We start from the raw sequence: 19,635 nt of genomic DNA on the forward strand, positions 1-19,635 counted from the left end.
GAATGAGGTTTTTAGAAAGAATGAAGGTGCCACATCCTTGTGAGTTGGTTTTTCACCACCACTCTTGAATTAGAGGACTTAAGTGATCATTTGAGTACCAAGATTTTTCCAAGCATAAAATACGAGATCTTTGAGAGTGTGAACCCAAATCTAGACAAATGAGAGCATTGTTTGACCCAAATCTAGGCAGAGCGGATTGACTTAATATGGGAAAAACAGAGTACCAATCATGAGAAAGCAGGAATAGATCTAAATGTGTCCAAATTGGGTCTGATTGACCATTGGTCCAGGTAAAGCCTCTACCATGAAGAGAATGGTTAGAGAGACTATGCTAATTTAGGAAATTTTGAGCCAAAGCAAGGTCACCTAAATTAGGAAAGCCTTTATCATTCATGGAGAAAATCTGTGTTAAAGTCTCCACAAAGGTCCCAATTAGTCGAACTCAATCCTTAAACAAGACGAAGTTCATTCCAAAAATCATTTCTGATTACCGGGAATTAGGTCCATAACCAGTTGTGTAATACCAAGGAAGGTTGTCGAATCTATTTGTGAACGTTAAGGTGAGCAAAAAAAGTCTCAGAATGAATTAAAGATCCAATCCCTTTGGTACTATCTCAAGACACAATGATGCCTCCCGTGGAACCAATTGCAGGAATAAATTCAAAACAGCCAAGAAGTCTTCCACCGATCGTTCTCCAAACAAATCGATGAAGATCTTGTAGTTTGGATTCCTGTAAACAAACTATATATGTTTTCACCGAAAATAAGAAATCCCTAACTAGGTGGCGTTTAAAGGGCTTAACTAAACCCCTACTATGTGATTTCCCACTTTTTATTTTTATTTGATTTTATATTTTTTTTACAAAAATGGCAAGTTGATATTTTTTTTATTTTTATATTGTATTGTGTTTTCTATAATTTTATTTTATTTTATAAAAAAATTATGATGCTATAAATAAAAAAATTGATTTTTTATTTTTCTTACATCTCAAAGTTTGTTTTTTTTTTAAAATTGACTATAATTTTCATAATTTATAAGCAGTCAATTATTTGACCCATCTGGCAAAGCCACATTGCTATCGCCTACCATTTGACTTATTTTTTAAAAAAAAATTATAGTCTAAATTATATTAAAAAGAGAGTAAGTACAAAAAAAATCCAAACAAGAGCCGGCATAAAATTAAATTTTTAATTATAAAAAAATTAATAAATTGTGGAAAGATCTTAAAATAACAAAATCAATACTAATTTTTTTAAAAAAAATATTGCGCTTTATCTGTATGTTTTCTTTTTTTTTAAAAAAAAAATCTAAGCTATTTTATAGATAGAATAATGCAAATATTTATTGGTCTCATGACCATAAATTAAATGATGCATGCTTAGTAGTGTAAAAACTATTAATTTTAATTTGAAACTGTGAAGCATGAACCAACATTTTTTTCTGCCAAGCATATATTTTTTTCTGCCAAGCATGAACCAACATTTTTTTTTTTTGGCAATTTATCTCTTTTTATGTTGATTCATCATTCTTTGGTGCTAGCTATATGAGAAACCAGTAGTCTATGTTTTCTACTATCCAATAAAATATTAGTTTTTTGTTAACTTTATCTTCTATGCCTAACTACTCTCTTATAGGAGTGGAAACAAGATGGGAAATCCCAGATCCTCGCAAGGACCTACTCTAACCAGAAGGAGATTACTCGATTATGGGGGTGAGAACTAGGGCCAATTTGTCTTTATTACATGGAATGAGACTGGGAATGGGTAAGGGCTGAAAAAACATTTCCCGTCCTATGAGATATCTAATATGATAATTGCATATTAACTATTTAACATGTTATATAATTATAGCAGGATTTTGTTCTATTCATATAAATTCAAAATTCTATATTTTGATTTATATTAATTAGCATCTAATATAGTATATATATATATATTAGGTTTTTATATGGTAGTTTGTGTTTAATTTAATGAATAATATGTCATGAGTATATTACCAAATATATTCATTTTAATAATTAATAATTTTTTAAAAAAAAAACTAAATTTATGAGTAGTAAGTATGAGGATGGTAAGATGATGGCTCTCATTGGCGAGTTAAGAGTTGGGACCAAAGATTCTCCATCCCTGACCTTGGGTAGGGTGAGGGAGGGGTGGGGTAGGAAGTAGGGAAAGGGGTGGGGTAGGATGATGACTGCCTTGTTACCATCCTTACTCCCTACAAACATATATATATATATATATATATATGATGTTAAAAAAGGAGATAATGCCAATTAAGTCATATTTTTAACATCATATTTTTAACATCATATTTTTGCCAATTAAGTCATTATCTCCTTTTTTAACATCATATTTTTTTGCATCAAAAAAATTTGTGATGTTATTATTGCCATTGGTGTCGTTAAGCTTATCTACAGTGTGCAATGTAAGGCAATTAATTTTATTTATCTTCTAAAATGATAAAAGTTCAAAGATGAGAAAATTTCAAAAGCTTCATAAATTAAAAAATCCTCAAAATTAAAATTTGAAAACAAAAATTCATATTGAATAAGTGCTATAAACCATTGATCTCTTACTTGCTAATACCATAGATAGACTAGCTTTGGTCTATTGTGGAGAGTTTGACTCTAAGCATTAGAGCCCAAACCCAAACATCTTTTTCCCAGTCAAATCTTTTGAAATTTTTTTAATGACAATAGCAGGGGATGTAATATTAAACCTTTCATTTAAAAATGAGCCCTACTTTTTAGGGCTTGTTTGGGAGAGATGAAGGAGGGGTTTATAATGAAAAGTAGGGTAGGGTAAAGTAAGAGAAATGAAGTTTTTAAGTTATACTTTGTTTGGAACAAAGGTAAGATAAATGAAAGTTACCAAACCTGTAATATTTGGATTGAAGGTAATAAAGGGTAAGATTTTATAGTAATATTACTATAATATCTTTACAAGAAAAAAGACAGATAAGACATATAATTATGTAAAACTATCTATTGATTATATTTATCTATTGATTTTTTCCTATACTTTTCTTCATGTATTTCTATTAAATATTTATGCACTCCAAAAAAACTCCAAATATGCAGATTTTAGAATAAACTATAGGCATTAAATGAGTACAATAACTCTACCCGCCATTGATATGCCAACATATTGCCCTCATCAATCTTCCACCTCAAAATGATATCAGGTGTCCAAGAATCATGTGCAACAAGTTGGATGCTTACATTTCTCAAGGATGTAGTTTCTAAACTAGTTTCTAATGTACAAACTATCATATAAACCATTTAACCTACTATCTCAAAAGATCAATTGCAGTATAACTTGAACAAAATTTTGCATCAACTTCAATAAAGCTGTGGTTTATTCACATTTAAAAAAAAAAAAAAATTTGCATCAAATAATCATCAATCCAACTAAATGTGTTAGCTCTACAAGAATTAGTTTCAATAGCATCCTGCATGAAAGAAGAACAGAAGATCATTAGGGACATTGATGTGTAAGTTTCATGAGCTACATCAAGTTTTCCACATAAAGTAATTTACTTTGTAACTTAACTTTCGTTTTCCAACCATCTGAATGACAAATGAGAGTGCAAAACCAAAAGGTAACAAAAATCAACACGCTTCAGTTCATCACTTGTGAGCACAAAGAAGATTTTGACAATAGCCCTCACAGAACAAAAGGCTAAGAAAGAAAATGAGGCATCGATCACAAGATATCAATAACCTAATCATCTCCATCCTTCTCAGCAACGCCAATCATGTAGTCAAGAGCCATCATAAATCTAGTCTCCATCTCATCCACTCTCTTGCCCACCACTCCCTGTGCCACCACCTGCACCGCCGCCTTCTCTGAGTCCTCATCCATATCCATGTCTTCAAGCTAGATCAAAGAAGAGTATCAAGAGAAAAGGAAATTAGAATCACAAGGGGAAAAAAAGGCTGGCATTTGGATGAGCAATTAGACTACCAGCTTGAGCATCTCCTGGAGGACAGAGATGACCCGGTCGTCGCCTTTGAGGAAGATCTAGTAATCCTCAGAGTCCCAACTTTCAAAGTTATCGAGAGTGGGGAAAGAGGTTCTGGCGGTGGAACCGAGCATGGAGTAGCGGAAAGAGGTGGAACCACGGAGCTTGTCAGTGGAGAAGGAGATGGATGGGATGTTGAGCAATGGTGAGGGATGTGAGGGTGGGGTTGCAGCGAGAGAAGACGGAGTACAAAGGGAGGAGAATGGGGAGAAGAGAGCCCCGACCACCAATGTTGTCCTTTGTTTGGAGCTTGGCTCTTCAAATTGATGTAAATTTTTGAAAAGGTAAAGGTTATTTTGGTCCAAATAAAAAATAAAATCTTCTTAACACCTTAATTTGAAGGGTTGAGAAAATGGGGTAAATGGAGGTTTTTCAAACCTTCATTTAACCCCCCTCAAACTGTACCCTTTACATAACTCTGGATCCAAACAAGGGTTGGTTGATAACTTTACCTTACAAAATCTCCAATAATTCTCTCCCAAGCGAGTATTAACATATTCATATGGTTAGCCTAGGACAACAAAATCCTCACAATTAAAAACCTCGCCATAAGATGTTGTAATAGGCTCTGCACCTCCATATGTATCATGTGCTTAGTTGCAATCGAAGCTGTGGAGCACCTCTTCTTTTATTGTCTGGTTGCATCATAACTTTGAAATTTCTATTGAAGTCTCCAAGGCCTTCATCCTTACCAAGATCCTTTGATAATTTTATGAGTTTTGGGAGATCTAAACTCTACAGTGCACCAAAGAAGACCAAAGACTTGTTATCCAAATCAGTTATTTGAATGTTATCTTGGATTTTTTAGCTCTAGAGTTGTTATCCAAAGCGACTTATTTTAAATAAACTAGAGTTGGTTTTTCTAATAAAAAGGAGCTCAAGAGCTTTTTTATTGAAGAAGAAAAAGTTACAAAAGACAAAAAAACAAAATATAAAAAGCACGTAGAGGAATAGCTAGAAATCAAAACCAGCATTTCTAATACACTTCATAAGCCAAAACGGAAGCTCACGATCATGAAGGAAAAGAGTAAGACAATTTAAATTGACACCATGGATTGCAAGTTTACAAGCAGGAATAGCTAGGTAAATTTTTTTAGTAGAGTATCTAAAAACTTTTGACTCGTTTTCACTTTTGATCATTAAAACTTGATTTGTATCGATTTGGTCACTCAACTTTAATTTGATTCCAACAGGTAATAAATCAAAGATTTCAACTCCCAATTGATTATATGGTTGTCTAAAAATCCAATTCAGTCCTCCCGATGATATATTATTAAGTTTATTAGAGGTGTCCATGTCATCGAAAAAGAGTCATATTATTCATTTGGGGGCCGAAATCCATTGATTCACTACCCAATAAAATCAAATTAAAGTTGAATGATTAAATTGATGCAAATTGAAGTTTAATGATCAAAGTGAAAATGAGCCAAAGTTTAGTGATCTACTAAAAAATTTGCCCAAGTCTTAGGAATAAAGTGAACATAAGGATTGGCTACAGAATTTAGGATATGCTCCAAATTTGGAGATCCAGCACAAGATTGCAAGATATTAATAACTTTAAAGGCCTCAGCATTGGTGATGAAAATGTGCTGAATCTGGAGACCTAACTGAACAACACACTCAATAGCACCTTCCAAATCAAAAAGTTTAGCAATCGCAACAGACTACGCAAGAATGGAACAAGATCCTGCAAAGGATAAAGAATAATTAGGATTAGAGCAGAAGAAACCTGCACCACTTACCTCATTTGCAACAATCCAATGACTAGAGATGAAGAGGAATGAACGGGAATCATTGGAAAAATTATTAAGATGAAGAAGAATGACTAGAGTTGGTTCAAGTGGTTAAGATTTGGGCTACTAAATTCATTAATTTCTAGCATTCAAATATTTATATATGTAAATAAAAAATTAAAAAAATAAAACTCCGGTGAAGATTTTTTATAAGACTCTTTAGTACTCCGTTTTTAAATGGTTATTTAAAAAAAAACAAAGCCATGTTAAAAGTTCTAGCTCGGCAGCCCAAGTTTTTAATCGGCATCTGGCCCATTGAACCCATCAGGCTGCGGCCTTGGCCATTGCTTTCATATTTGAACTCTTCTCTTAAGAAAATATTTCATTTGCTCTGTTCCCATTGATCATATGAACTTGTGTGGTTGGCCAATAAGTCTTCCACCCAAGTCAACCATGGGTGGCTCTAGTAGTGGAACTCAGATGGCCACTAGACTCCCAAAATTAAAAGACGGCATTCGCCATTCATGGCCTTCTCTCTCATTCAATGTTATCTACTTTGACTTTAATGGCAACTCAATCATTCAAATGCAATTCAAGACTTTTGCATATTTTGATAGACTTTATTTATTTATTTATTTACTTTAACATCTAGCGCATTCTATGAGGAAAAGTAGTCTATAAATTTTAAAATAAAGGAAATTTGAAGAAGTGGGTTTATATAAAATTCTATTTTGGTGAAAATATACTCAAATATATTTAATTTAAAATCTAAAAAGTGTTGAAATAAAAAAAATGGTACTTCCACCATTTTTAGAGTAAACGAATATCTAAATCACTGTAACCCATGTTCAAAATAAGAGTAAATAAATTTTTTAATTATATGAAAAAACTGAGCCATACCTTAATTAGGTTTTAATACACCTTTAATTTTTTTTTAAAAAATATTGTTAGTATTTATAAAAAGAAATCACAAGACAATCACTGCATGGTACAATAGTATTTTAATTTGACAATGAGTGAGTAAACATGTGTTTGAAACTTCACATCAAAGAAGTTGTAAAGTACTATACTCTTATTGTTCATTGAGACCACACTTGTGGACCCCACTTGTATATTTAAATTTTATTTTTTTAAAAAAATTAATTTAAAATTCCCAAACCAACCTTATCTTTCAGGGATCGTGAGCCCCACGTTCCTGGTAACCGCCAGTGGTTACGGGATAAAATAAAAATTCCCAAAATTAGATAATTCGTAGCCTTCCTCTTTCGCTCGTCGTTCAATTTTGGGGATGTAAAGCAAGGGCGAGGAAATCTTTCGTGTCGAGTGCTCACCTAGAAGTATTCGTGGTAGGTTCCCTTTTTCCCTCCTTTGATCTATTTATTTTAGTTCGTGTTTTGATTCCTTAATTTTTAGGGTTTCTTTTTTTTGGTTTAAATGGTTCTAGGGTTTGAAGATTGGTCAGAAGAGTACCTGGTTTTACCCTTCAAAAAGTCATCAGGTATTTTTTCCCTTCCTTAAGTGGTTATGACACTCGAATCCATTGAATCGATAGATTATACTGTATGTGCATAAGAATTTGTATGCTTTGATATTTTCTTAGGGTTTAATTGTTTTCAGTGTATGGCGTTGAAAGGTGGGATTTTTATGGGAATTAGACGTATTGCATAATTGTCAGGATTTTAAATTGATGTTAGTATGTTGGTTGCTTAATTATATTGTTGACTAATGATTGATGGAAGAATGGAAAAAAGTTATCTGGAAAGTAATTCTAGCAATGGCATTGTATCTTCAAAAGCTAGTATAGTTTGTCAATAGTGTTATTGTTAGGTTAAGGATAACCATGCTATCCATTGAATGCACATGTTTAATTAAAGCCTGGTATTCTGCCCACATGCATATATATATATATATATATATATTAAATGGATGTTGGAATGATTCTCCAGTCCTGCCGCCACGTCCAACTATTCGTGGGTGTAGATGTACATTTATACAAGCTGTAATGGTTGGTAGTTATAAACTAAGCTTTCCTGTCATTAAGAGAATTAATTCTTAGTACAGTCCTATTAGGTATAGAAGTTAAATTTTTTAGCAACTATAATGTTATTTTCTTGGCAGGGTTTACCTTGGTCATAGATTATTTTTGAAACTTACTTGTTTAGTATCTCAAAGTCCTGTGAATTGCTAGTTAATGATTTGTGTTTTATTTAAACTGGGAAATCTAAGTCAAAGTGTAATGTTCATGTTTTAGGGCCTTTGTTCGAATTCTGATTTTAGTGTTCAAGTGGGTTCTATAGCTTGGGGATTTTCCAGGTAAGTAAATCACGTATAAACCTATATATATATAATTTCTGATTACCGTGAATCATCGATACAATTATTTAATAACTTTGGATTTTATTGTTAAAACCATTCATGATATTATATTTAAATGTTTTGAGATTTAAAATACTGTATCTATCCTTATTTCAAAACTTAGATTTCTAATTATTTAATTGCTATTTATTTGATTCTATACTTAATTAATTACGGATCTAAGATTTATTTGACAGCCATTACTCTGATGATGTATTAATTCAATATTTTTGATTTTGATTGCTGTGAATACTTTGACTGTCAAAGATTACGAATTTTGCATGTATTTATTCGTTTATTTAATCGATTAATATCTGATAATTTAATTAAGGATCTCATGTTCTGTCAACAACCATTTAATTAGTTATTATATAATCTACTCATTTTTGTTTTTATTATGAAAGTACGTAAATATTTATTCATTTGGAGAATTTTTGGAATGGTTTTTCATAATTATTATTCAAATTCTTTAACCATAAACTCAGTGATGGATTTTTATACTTAATCAATTACCAGATTAATTATTGAGTGGTTATCTATGTTATGTAAATTGTATTCATTAATTGCTTTTATGGATTAGATTATGAAGATATTGTACTTCAATTATCTATTTGTTTAAGTTATTATTATTTGATAATAATTGGAATTATTTTTCATTAGAAAAAGGGGATCACCGAATTTACGTATTTTTTTGTATTGACAATGATTTTTAGACCCGACATATTTTTGACATAGTAACACTGTAGTCCCCAAATTAACTTTGCAATAACCCCTCATCAGGGGTTAAACACGGCCAGGTGTCGACACGTACTCGACTCGATAAGAAACTAGTTTCGCACCGTTCCCGCTCGGTGGAGAATAACGGGCTCTGAAAATCTGGCTCGGGTCACCGAGGATAAATAAATGAACTCTGACAATCCAACTCGGGTCACCGAGTTTAAATATATGAATTCGTGGTTTTTGTTTTCCGGCATTAGTTATTTGGGGGACATATATACTCGTTTACTTGGAGAAATTATGGTTGTTTGAAACACTCGAAATCAAGTTTTATTTACATTACTTATTGTATAAATTTTACACTTAAGCATGTTTTGTGAAATTATTGAGTTTTGTGATCCCTATATTTTTAGTGGTTTGCTTCATTTGGGTCGTCAAGCTCATAAATAGTGGTTTTTATCCTTTTTCAGATCAGGAGTAAGTGTGTGGTGGATAGCTTAGCGGGGACTGTTGAGCGAGCACCAGTTGGTTATCATGTAAATAGTCTTTCTGTTTGTGAACTTAGAACTGTTATTTGTTTAAGCTTTGAACCTTGCACTTTTAGTTTCCGTGGATCATAGTTGTGAACCTGGTTATCGTATCCCTTAAATTCTTGTTCTTGTGATGTTAGTGCCTTGTTATATCTTATCTTTGTAAGACAGATCCTGAGGCCTTGTATGTCCATTGGGTCTCGACCTTATGGGTATACGGCCGTTTGTCAATGCCTCGGGCTCGGGGCGTGACAACACTGTACACTAAATTTTCGTGTGAGTCTTCTATGGGAGGAACTATATTCTCCATCCTTTCATGGTTATATGGCAGGGAAGATTTACTATCATAGGTTTATGGTCTCTAATATATCTTTTTGGGCGCTGTGGTAGGTCTTCATTGCCTACATGTTAGACCGCCCGATATGATAAATTCCTAAATGTTGTTAAGCCACTGTAGTTAGTGTATTTTCATGTCTACTTATATTCTTAAGTGGGGGCATTTATCACCTATTTGTAAATAAAAAAAATAAAAAAACACACACACACAAATCAGAACCTTAAACCTTTAAATCAATAACGAGTGAAATGAAAAATCAAATGTTATATTGTAGAAGTGGTCTCTTAACTCTTCTTAACTCGGTTCTTTCGACTGTTCCAGTCTATTGAATGTCTGTGTTCAAACTCCCAGCCTGGGAGATTAAAGATATTGACAGGATTCAAAGGGACTTCCTTTGGAAAGACCCAAATTTGAGTTCTAAAGGTTTCAGATTGGTTGCCTAGAAAAAGATTTGCAGACCCCGAAACATGGGTGGTTGGGGAATCCTTAACCTTAAGGAATTCAATTGTACTCTACTTGGAAAATGATGGTGGAAAATAACTTCTAATCCTAACTTCTATTGGGCCAAAATTATTAAAGATAACTACTTCTTTTTCAGAAACCCTCCTGGCCCACTCTTTCATTCACCATGAAGGAATAAATCCTTTTTTTTTTTTTTTTTTTTTTTTTGGCAGGTACACTCCCTGATTCCTTATAGTTTCTGCATTTCAAAATCAATTAAAAATGGGACCAACACCTACCTCTGGTTTGATAGGTGGTATTCGAGGAAAACTTTGAAAGACCTTTGGCCTTCTCTCTTCAACGACTATATTTCTCCATGGATCACGGTTCGCCAATTTTTTGAACAACTTAACTCTCTACAGAATCTTTTCCACTCTACTACCTCTAAAGAGTTATCACCTTTTTTGGAAGCAATTCCAGACTGTTCTAGTGATCAAGAAGACTTTTACACTTGACATTTGGAAAAAAGTGGAACCTTTTCGATCAAATCTTTTTACAAGTTTTTTGTCAATGGAGGTTCTCGCTGTCCACTTTATACACAATTTTGTAAAATAAGATGCCCAAGTAAAATTTCCTTATTTTGCTGGCTTGCTTGGAATGATAAACTTCGCACCCTCACAAATCTCTTCAAAAAAGGATACAACTTTCTAAATGCCACCAATAGTTGTGTCCTCTGTCACAAGGCGGCGCCTCTGAGACCGTAGATCACCTCTTCATTGATTGTATTTACTCAACACGTATTTGGTCCTTCTTCACACAATTATTCGAAATACATCTCACTCCTCCCTCCATTTCGAAGATCTAGACCACTTGGATTTCTTCCCTCCAACCTCAATGCCAATCCCTTTGGGATCTATGCATTAGAGCTATTTTATGAAATATGTGGCTTGGACAAAATAACAGCATATTTCAATTTTTGGCATTACCTTCTTACACTTTAATGATTAAAATTGTTAATATGCTTTTTTCGTGGTTCTCAACTATAGCAGACAACGATTAGCAGTCACTTAATGAAACTTCTCAAAAGATCAAGCTCCCTCAAATTCATCAGCGCTAGGGTTTCAAACAATTCCAGCAACCCAGATCCTAATCTAGCTCTGCAGTAGATCTTTACTACTCTTAGTTTATGTAGACCTATGCTACTTGATGATAGCTTTCATCTACTAAGTTGTTTTCTTCTTCTTAGTGTTTTTCTAGATTGCTTCACCTAGTAGTTTTTGTGCCTTACCTCTAGTGAGAGTTTCTGTTATTCGCTTTACTTATTTGTCTGTACTGTGCTTGTTTGTATTATTGTTTTTTCGATAAATTTGTGGTTTATCTATTTTTATTAAAAAAAATATAAGTGATATTGAAGTTTTTTCTAATATAAGATCTTTCATATTTTATTAAAAACATTAAATTACACAACAAATGACCTAGTCTTTCCAGTCAAAAATTGTTTTTTTACAAAGCCAATGAAACATTCTTACATGAATAACTAAAAAACATGTTAATTTTTTCCAGTAAAATTCATATTTAAACGTTTAATTATATTCAGGATAATTTTATATATTAAAGTAGTGGAAGAACTCCAAACCCACTTGGAAAAGAAAAGCAAACGTATAATAATAAATAAAAAATATTAGATTAATTAAGGAAAAATTAAACATAAAATTACTTATTAATACCACCGATGTAATAAGAGAATTGGCAGTTGATTCCCCTTCTAACAGCCACTTGGTACTACCATATAACCATGTAGAAACACTTAATAATAGCCAAGAGGTCTAATGGCTTCTCATCTTCTTCATCACTTCAAAGCTTTGAGCTACCTCTTCTTTCTCCTCTTCATCTATCATAACACAGCCATGGCAACTCTCACTTTCAAGCCAATCAAGGCCAACTGCGCCACCACCAGATACACAGACAATAGCCCCTTCTCCACCAACCTCAAGACCCTCTTATCCACCCTCAAAGACAAGTCCTCATCATCCATTTCCATCAATGAAACCGCCGGCAAGGCCCCGGCCACCGTCTTCGGCCTCTACTTCTGCACAGGTGATCTCTCAAAAGACAACTGCCAAGCCTGCATTCAAACAGCCATCAAAGACATCATTGATAGTTGCCCAAGCTCCAAACAAGCAATCATATGGTATGATTATTGTGAGCTGCGTTACTCTGATACCAACTTCTTTGGACTTCCAGACACTAATGGCTTCTCCATGATCAATGTTAATGAGAACACCACTTCATCAAGACCAGTGGAGGTGGTGTCCCAATTGGTGAAAGATGCTCCACTAGCCCAGCCTCTCATGTTCAAGTCCCAAGCTTTCATATCTGAGAGCTTGTATGCTCTGGCACAGTGTTCTTCAGACTTAAGGAGTAAAGGATGCAGTGATTGCTTGACTACCATCTTTGCAAATATCAAGGCTTGTTGCACTAGTTCTAAAGGATGGAGGTTTTTGGCTCCTAGCTGTTGGATAAGGTATGAAGCCACACCTTTCCTTCAGAATCTAAATGGAACAAGTACATACATCACTCAGAGCTATTGTTCAAGCAATAACTTCTCTTCTAATGGTGCCTCACAAGGACTTGTCAGGCTTTTGTCAAGCTTGACCAAAAATGCTCCGGCGATGGCCGGGTTCTTCTACACCATTGTGAGGGAGAAAAGGAACATGCTCTATGGCTTAGCACTCTGCAGAGGAGATTTACAAAACAAAAGGGACGATTGCCAGAGCTGCCTGAATGATGCTAGTAGAAGCATAGTAGAAGACTGTCCAAGCAAAGCACAGGCAATTGAATGGTATGAGAAATGCTTTGTTAAATACTCAAACCAGAGGTTCTTTGGGATGTTGGACACCGTTAATAGGACATTATGCGGCGTGGAACAAGTGTCGGCTGATGCCGATTGTGCTACGGAGAAACTAGCAAGGAGTTTAATCAATGATGCAGTGAAAAATAAAAAGTTTGTGAGTGCTGGAAAAGTAGTGATTAGTAGTTCATTGTCTAGCTATGTTCTAGTGCAGTGCAGTAGAGATCTTAGTAAGGGAAGATGCATGCAATGCTTACAAAGAGGGATGGATAAGGTGTCCTGTGAATGCAAGCTTACCAATGGGTGGAGGTATCTCTCCGGCAGTTGTACTCTGAGGTATGAGACCTTTCCATTCTTCGACACGGCCATCATATCCACTGTGTCCCTTTGAATATGTGTCTGAAGTCTGAACTCAAAATTGGGTTAACTGGGTCAATGAAGAACAATCCTTTTTCTTTAAAATTTGTTTAATTTGCATGCTCTGTTTGTTGTGGAACATGATGTGAGTTGTGCAGCTTGTGCTCACACCAAACATGGTGAATTTGCTTGTCTAAACAGCTAGAAATAACTAGTTAGAATTTTTAGAATTGCTGCTATTGTTGGCCCCTGTTCTTGTATCTTCTAGCTATGGTGAAGGCTGAGTTACAGAAATGATATGCATGCTTCTTAATTATCTGGCTTTGATTGTGTGGTGATTCTTATGCTAGTGATTTGACTTTCCAATTATCAAAGAATAAAAGATATCAATTAGATCGGATGATAAATACATGGCACTTATCAGCAATGAATTCCGGTTCATGGATCTGGCAGTTTGCTTTGCTGATGAAAGTGAGAAGGTTTTTTTTTTTCCAAATAGAACATATACCATTAATATATATAGGGGTTACATCTCCTAGGGACGTCCGCAGAATCCATATCTGGGGATATCCCTAGGGACCGTTGGATCAAATGATCCAACGGTTCCAAGAAAAACAAGTTACACTTAAATCATTACACTTAAATCAAAACGAGACTGATCCATTTCCTCCACCCATCAACGACGCCTCCATCACCTCCACCACCGTCTCCCGTCTTCTCCACCAACACTGCCTCCCCGTCGTCTCCATCTCCTCCACCAGCACCCACCCATCAACGACGCCTCCCATCGTCTCCACCACCGTCTCTCGTCTTCTCCACCAACACTGCCTCCCCGTCGTCTCCATCAACGCCAACGCCTTCTCTGGTGTCAAGGTTTAGATCCATCTCTCTATAGATCAACCGATTTCTTTTTGTTGTTCTTCTTTCTCGAAGCACTGATTTGGGAGAAATGATGTTAATTTTGAGATCATTTGAATATTTGATTCGGTGTTTTAACTTTTGTTTAAGAACTATTGTTTTTCTTTTGCTCTGTTTAATGAGCATTGTGACAGACCAAACATGTATTTTTTTCATGCTAACATGTTTTCAGGAAGTTATATAGATAAAAAAGGAGGCAGTGAAGATGGTTTTGCTATTAAAATCAAAGCATTTTGCCATAAATTAATGAGATGTTGTGAATCAAGACAAGATTGCAGTTGCCTGAATGAAATAAAATACAAAAATTTATTGGGTAATTTTATTTTTATTCTCCGAATGGAAGTTTTTCCACTTGGTTTTGCGAGTGAATCCAACTCAAACTTGGGAGACAATTTCATTTATGTTTCACGGAAACTCTCGCATGAATAAGTAATAAAAATGATGAATGTTGATACCGCCTTGATTAGTGAAAAAGAATCTTTGGAAAGATTTACGTAAAAACATACATGATCGATTAAGAGAATGGTGGCCTGGTCCTACAAAAACCTTCCATCTCTGCAGTGACATGTGATTCTTGATCGGTGGTGCTCCAACGACAAACCCGAAGAATGAATTTGCCGGATAGAACCTGTTTATTAGTAGCAATGATCGAGCATTTCATTGCTTTTTCTCATAACGGATATGATTGAATTCGGATGTTTATGAATCGCAGAGAACACGACGAGTGTGTGATATGAAGATTTTTCCCGCTTGCATTGATGACGATCGAGCAAGTTGTAGTTTAGTTTGTAGCCATTATCTTGATCACCTTCAGGGGGGATAAGGCAGAAGCAAACAAGCGAAAAATATTCCGAGGAGCAACAACCTGTGTATATTAACAAGTTACACATTGGTTTACATGGAAGCGTTCGCAAGTAATTTGTTTATATGATGATAACATAATCTGTGCATCATATATCATAGTTTCTGTTGTCAAAATCCACAGGGAATGCCAACAAGCATGATGTTCTGCTTGTTAGATTATTTAGTGGGGATAGTTAACTGTTTATTAACAAATAAAAAAATTGATGAAAGTTTCAGATGCTATCAAAATCTTAATAATCTGTATTGATTGATCTTGCATAATCAAGATGATTATTGAAAAATAAGATGCCAAAATCCTGAGTAAAAGGAAGAATTTGTTGTTGGTTTTCTATGATTAATACAGTCATGAAAGTACACGATTGCTATAAAAATACGAAACTTTGGCTACTTTTCAAAAATCAATATAATTCATCAGCCATCACCATTTGCAGCTTTGGAATCAATTAGTTTTGCAGCCAACCCAGGTGGCCTTCGCCAGCTTCTGTCTTAGCCATTTACCTGTTTAGTGAAATTAGATGTTACATTCTTGATTTAACAAAAGCGATTTCAGCATGTATATTGTAATCAACAACTCCCGATCCTGTTATAATAATTAAAAAAAAAAACAATGCCAAACAATTTATCTAGCTTTTCAGAAAAATATTCCCACTTTAACTGAAACAAAACACCGAGACTTTAAATGGTTTACCTAGTGTGTCATAGAGGGGAACACAGATTAAGCTGAATCCGTTGCAAGCCTGCAAATAATTAAGTCCAAAAATAGTCAATCCAAATTAAAACAGAGCCAATCACAGCAAAAAAAAAAAATCAGTGAACAACCTCCATTGCAACACTGACTGAAAATTTGTTCAGAAGCCTAATATTTAAAACCAATTAAGAATTAAAAGAAACAAAATGGTTTGGATAGTGAAATATCACTATTAGAATCTGAAGCTTCTTCTGGGTAAAATGCAGTAACTGATTTGATGCTATTGGTTTCACCGGTACCAACCATCCATCTTGCAATAGCATATATACATATATGCTATTAGAATGTCCAGTAATAACCTACTGAAAGATGCAGACAATCAAATTAGATCTCTCACATGGAATTAACTTAGCATAGAAGTTGTTACAAACATTGTGAGGCCAATTCAAGCAACCAATCTGCTACTCTATATGACCAATGAGAATCATATACAATGCATATGAAAATCCATAAGATAGAATGAAAAATAAATTCAATATAGCAAATAAATCTCCTAATGCACATCAATTAAAGACGCAGATAAATATATAGATCCAAACACAAAATAAAATTTTCATATTAAAAGGGTACAGATTCAACATCCATTAATAGAAGTAAACTAAAAACACCATAACAAATAACCATGCATTCACAAATAACTCTTTTCAGATGTGCATGTGGTCATGTAATGACCCTTTTCCCCACATCTACTACAAGTCCTTTTCCTCTTGGCTGATAATTGAAGGTCAATTCCGGATTTAATCCTTGTATTTACTCTTGGCCGCCCTTTGCTCTTGACAGGTTTTGGATCAAGAATACTAACGTGTGACCCATAAACATCATTATCACATGAGAAGGTAGGCAAAGAACATGAACCAATAACCTCTTGATTTTCCTCATTTTGCTTGGTGCTTAATGAATGCTCTGGTGCATTTGACTTTTCAATAACCATTTCAAATATGTCATTTAGCTTAGGCATAATTTTCTCATACATGTCTAGAGATGATATACTCTGTGCAATACAGAAACACATATTTTGTGCACTCCACTTCATCAATGGTGTAAAGGCATTGTTGTGGGTCTCAACCATCATAACACTTGACTAATACCTTGCATCCATACTCCAACGACGTAGAATATATTTTTTGGGAATCTTCGGCACCTCTTTTTTTTTTAAATATTTTCAATATGTGGCAACACAACACGCCCTCTCTCTCAAACTTCTTACACGAGCACGTTGCGTAAGGTTCCCCATCTTCAGTACAGTTTTTGCCAAATACAACAACATGATTGCAAATTGCATATTTAGCATTATCGGACCCATCTCGAATGCATTCAGCAAGCATGCTATCACTTTCTCGCAATTCTGCCTGAAAAGTATCAAACACAGCTCTTGTATATGCTTCTCCTGCATGTCTCTCAATTGGATGACCCGTATAAAAGTTAGCTATAGAATTCAAAGTCTTGAAGTCTTCACTTTCTTCAACATTTCTTAGAGCTAACAAAGCCTTATCATACTGCATAACAAACTCATCCAGTGGGGTTTGTGCATTAACAAAGCCATCAAAAAATGAGTTGATACTTTCACTACGTTGTGTACTGGTCATTCCTGTTGTGAATGTATCTTGCCAATATAGAGAAACCCATTTGCTCCGAATTTCATACATCCTACTCAACCAATGTTTATCATCAATGTTGTATGTTACCTTAAGTTCACCCCATCTATCCTCGAATGCTTCAATCGATTCACTAAGATGCAACCAGTTAGTGTAATCCCTCATAAAGCCATCTTTGCTTTTCAAATCTGCTAAATACTTCATTGAATTTCTCCCAATGTGCCAAGAGCAAAGCCGATGAACAGAATTTGGAAAAACATGTGCAATAGCATTCCCCATAGCCAAATCTTGATCTGTAATAATTGTTTGTGGATGTTTCCCTAGCATGCATTTCAGCCATGTTTGAAATACCCATAAAAAACTTTCTTCTTTTTCATCTACCATGAGAGTACAACCAAATAAAATGGACTGCTTATGATGGTTGACTCCAACAAAAGGAGCAAAGGGGAAACAAAATCTATTTGTTTGATAAGTAGTATCAAAAACGACGACATCTCCAAATTCTGAATATGCAACTCTAGATCTTCCATCTGCCCAAAAGACACATCTAGTTTGACTAAACTCATCAAGCTCCATATCAAAAAAGAAAAAATCATCATTGAGTTTTTTCTCCTTGAAAAACTTAACAATAGCCATGCATTCTTGCCCAATATTGTTGCTTCGAACTCCCCTCAAATGATTTGAACAATCGTTCGGGGTAATAGATGCAGACCCTGTATTTGAAAGTGTTTCATTCAATATTCGAGACATTTGGCTTGGTCCCACTCTACTCTTATGCAATGTCTCCATTAAACTTCTACACATCACACTGATATGCTGGTGAGACCGCATCTTCATCACCTTAGAGGGAGTTCTTAGTAAATGATGGTTATGAACATCTTCAAAGGTCTTTGCTATCCATATCCCATTCTTCATTTTTGACACTACCATCCGAGCTTGGCAATTTGTCCTTGTATCTCTACGCCTTTGAACAATTTTTCCCAGTTGCCTTTTGTCTACCAACTTGGCTCCTTCCTTATCACAAACAAAGTGTCGACATGTAATTAATTGAGAACGAGATGAACGATACATGTGACCCTTTCTTACCCCAAAACCTCTGGACTTTGCATAATCCAAATAATATCGAAATGCTTCCTCCTCATCCTCAAACTCCATACTAACAAATGGGTTTTCTGCTAATTCTTGTCCATCTCGAGACTTTGGACTCATTGCCAATTCTTGAACATCTTGTGTTACCAAATCATCTTCATTTTCAAGTTGTTGGCTATCATTCTCTTGTGTTAGACCACCACGTTCTCCATTTAACCCGAGCTCATTCAAATCTATCCCATCAGTGGTATCGGCCATGATATCCTATTAGGAAAACTACAACTAGTTAGAATATATTAAAGCTTATAATTGAAATAAATGGGAAATCAGATAGAGATCTTGAGCTTCTTGAAAATTCATTGTATATCACCCAATCAATATTACAAAAAGGAGAAATATAGTTTAAAGATCCAGTAATAAATTAAAAATTATATTTGCATAAATATGGCTTTAGAATGTTAGTCAGTAATCTTGCACAGAACCATCATTTGAGACATTAGTAAAATTCTCATGCAAACAAAAAATTAAATTCTCATGCACACTAATCAGCCACTTTTCACAGTTTCAACAAACCAAAATTCTAAGATTAGGTAAGAAATCATAGATACATATCTAAATAAAGGAAAAGAAAAAAAAATTTAAATTTTAAATCTTTCGGTGAAATTTTGGAACCCTAGAAATTAATGGACTAAATCAAACTCGGAAATCTAGGACAATCGATGAAACTTAAAGTTAAAACACCGAGGAAAACTTCCATTCAGAGAATAAAAATAAAATTACCCAATAAATTTTTGTATTTTATTTCATTCAGGCAACTGCAATCTTGTCTTGATTCACAACATCTCATTAATTTATGGCAAAATGCTTTGATTTTAATAGCAAAACCATCTTCACTGCCTCCTTTTTTATCTATATAACTTCCTGAAAACATGTTAGCATGAAAAAAATACATGTTTGGTCTGTCACAATGCTCATTAAACAGAGCAAAAGAAAAACAATAGTTCTTAAACAAAAGTTAAAACACCGAATCAAATATTCAAATGATCTCAAAATTAACATCATTTCTCCCAAAT

At 34.5% G+C, this 19,635-nt stretch overlaps 2 protein-coding genes across 2 annotated transcripts; one reads left to right on the top strand and one right to left on the bottom strand.

The window, feature by feature from the left end:
- Positions 1–11,908: 11,908 nt before the first annotated feature.
- Positions 11,909–13,647, top strand: LOC120265721 (cysteine-rich repeat secretory protein 8-like). Its single transcript, XM_039273676.1, has 2 exons — positions 11,909–12,664; positions 12,779–13,647. Exons 1-2 carry the CDS (start codon positions 11,970–11,972, stop codon positions 13,380–13,382), a joined length of 1,299 nt encoding a protein of 432 aa, XP_039129610.1. The 5' UTR covers positions 11,909–11,969; the 3' UTR covers positions 13,383–13,647.
- A 1,133-nt stretch (positions 13,648–14,780) lies between these two features.
- On the bottom strand, positions 14,781–18,820 carry LOC120265220 (protein FAR1-RELATED SEQUENCE 5-like). The gene is made up of 4 exons (XM_039273101.1): positions 17,086–18,820; positions 16,633–16,853; positions 15,075–15,131; positions 14,781–14,894 (listed from the first exon to the last, which is right to left on the bottom strand). Exons 1-4 carry the CDS (start codon positions 18,818–18,820, stop codon positions 14,781–14,783), a joined length of 2,127 nt encoding a protein of 708 aa, XP_039129035.1.
- Positions 18,821–19,635: the final 815 nt, after the last annotated feature.

The sequence above is a fragment of the Dioscorea cayenensis genome, chromosome 7 (assembly GCF_009730915.1).
Source record: "Dioscorea cayenensis subsp. rotundata cultivar TDr96_F1 chromosome 7, TDr96_F1_v2_PseudoChromosome.rev07_lg8_w22 25.fasta, whole genome shotgun sequence".
Classification (NCBI taxonomy): domain Eukaryota; kingdom Viridiplantae; phylum Streptophyta; class Magnoliopsida; order Dioscoreales; family Dioscoreaceae; genus Dioscorea; species Dioscorea cayenensis.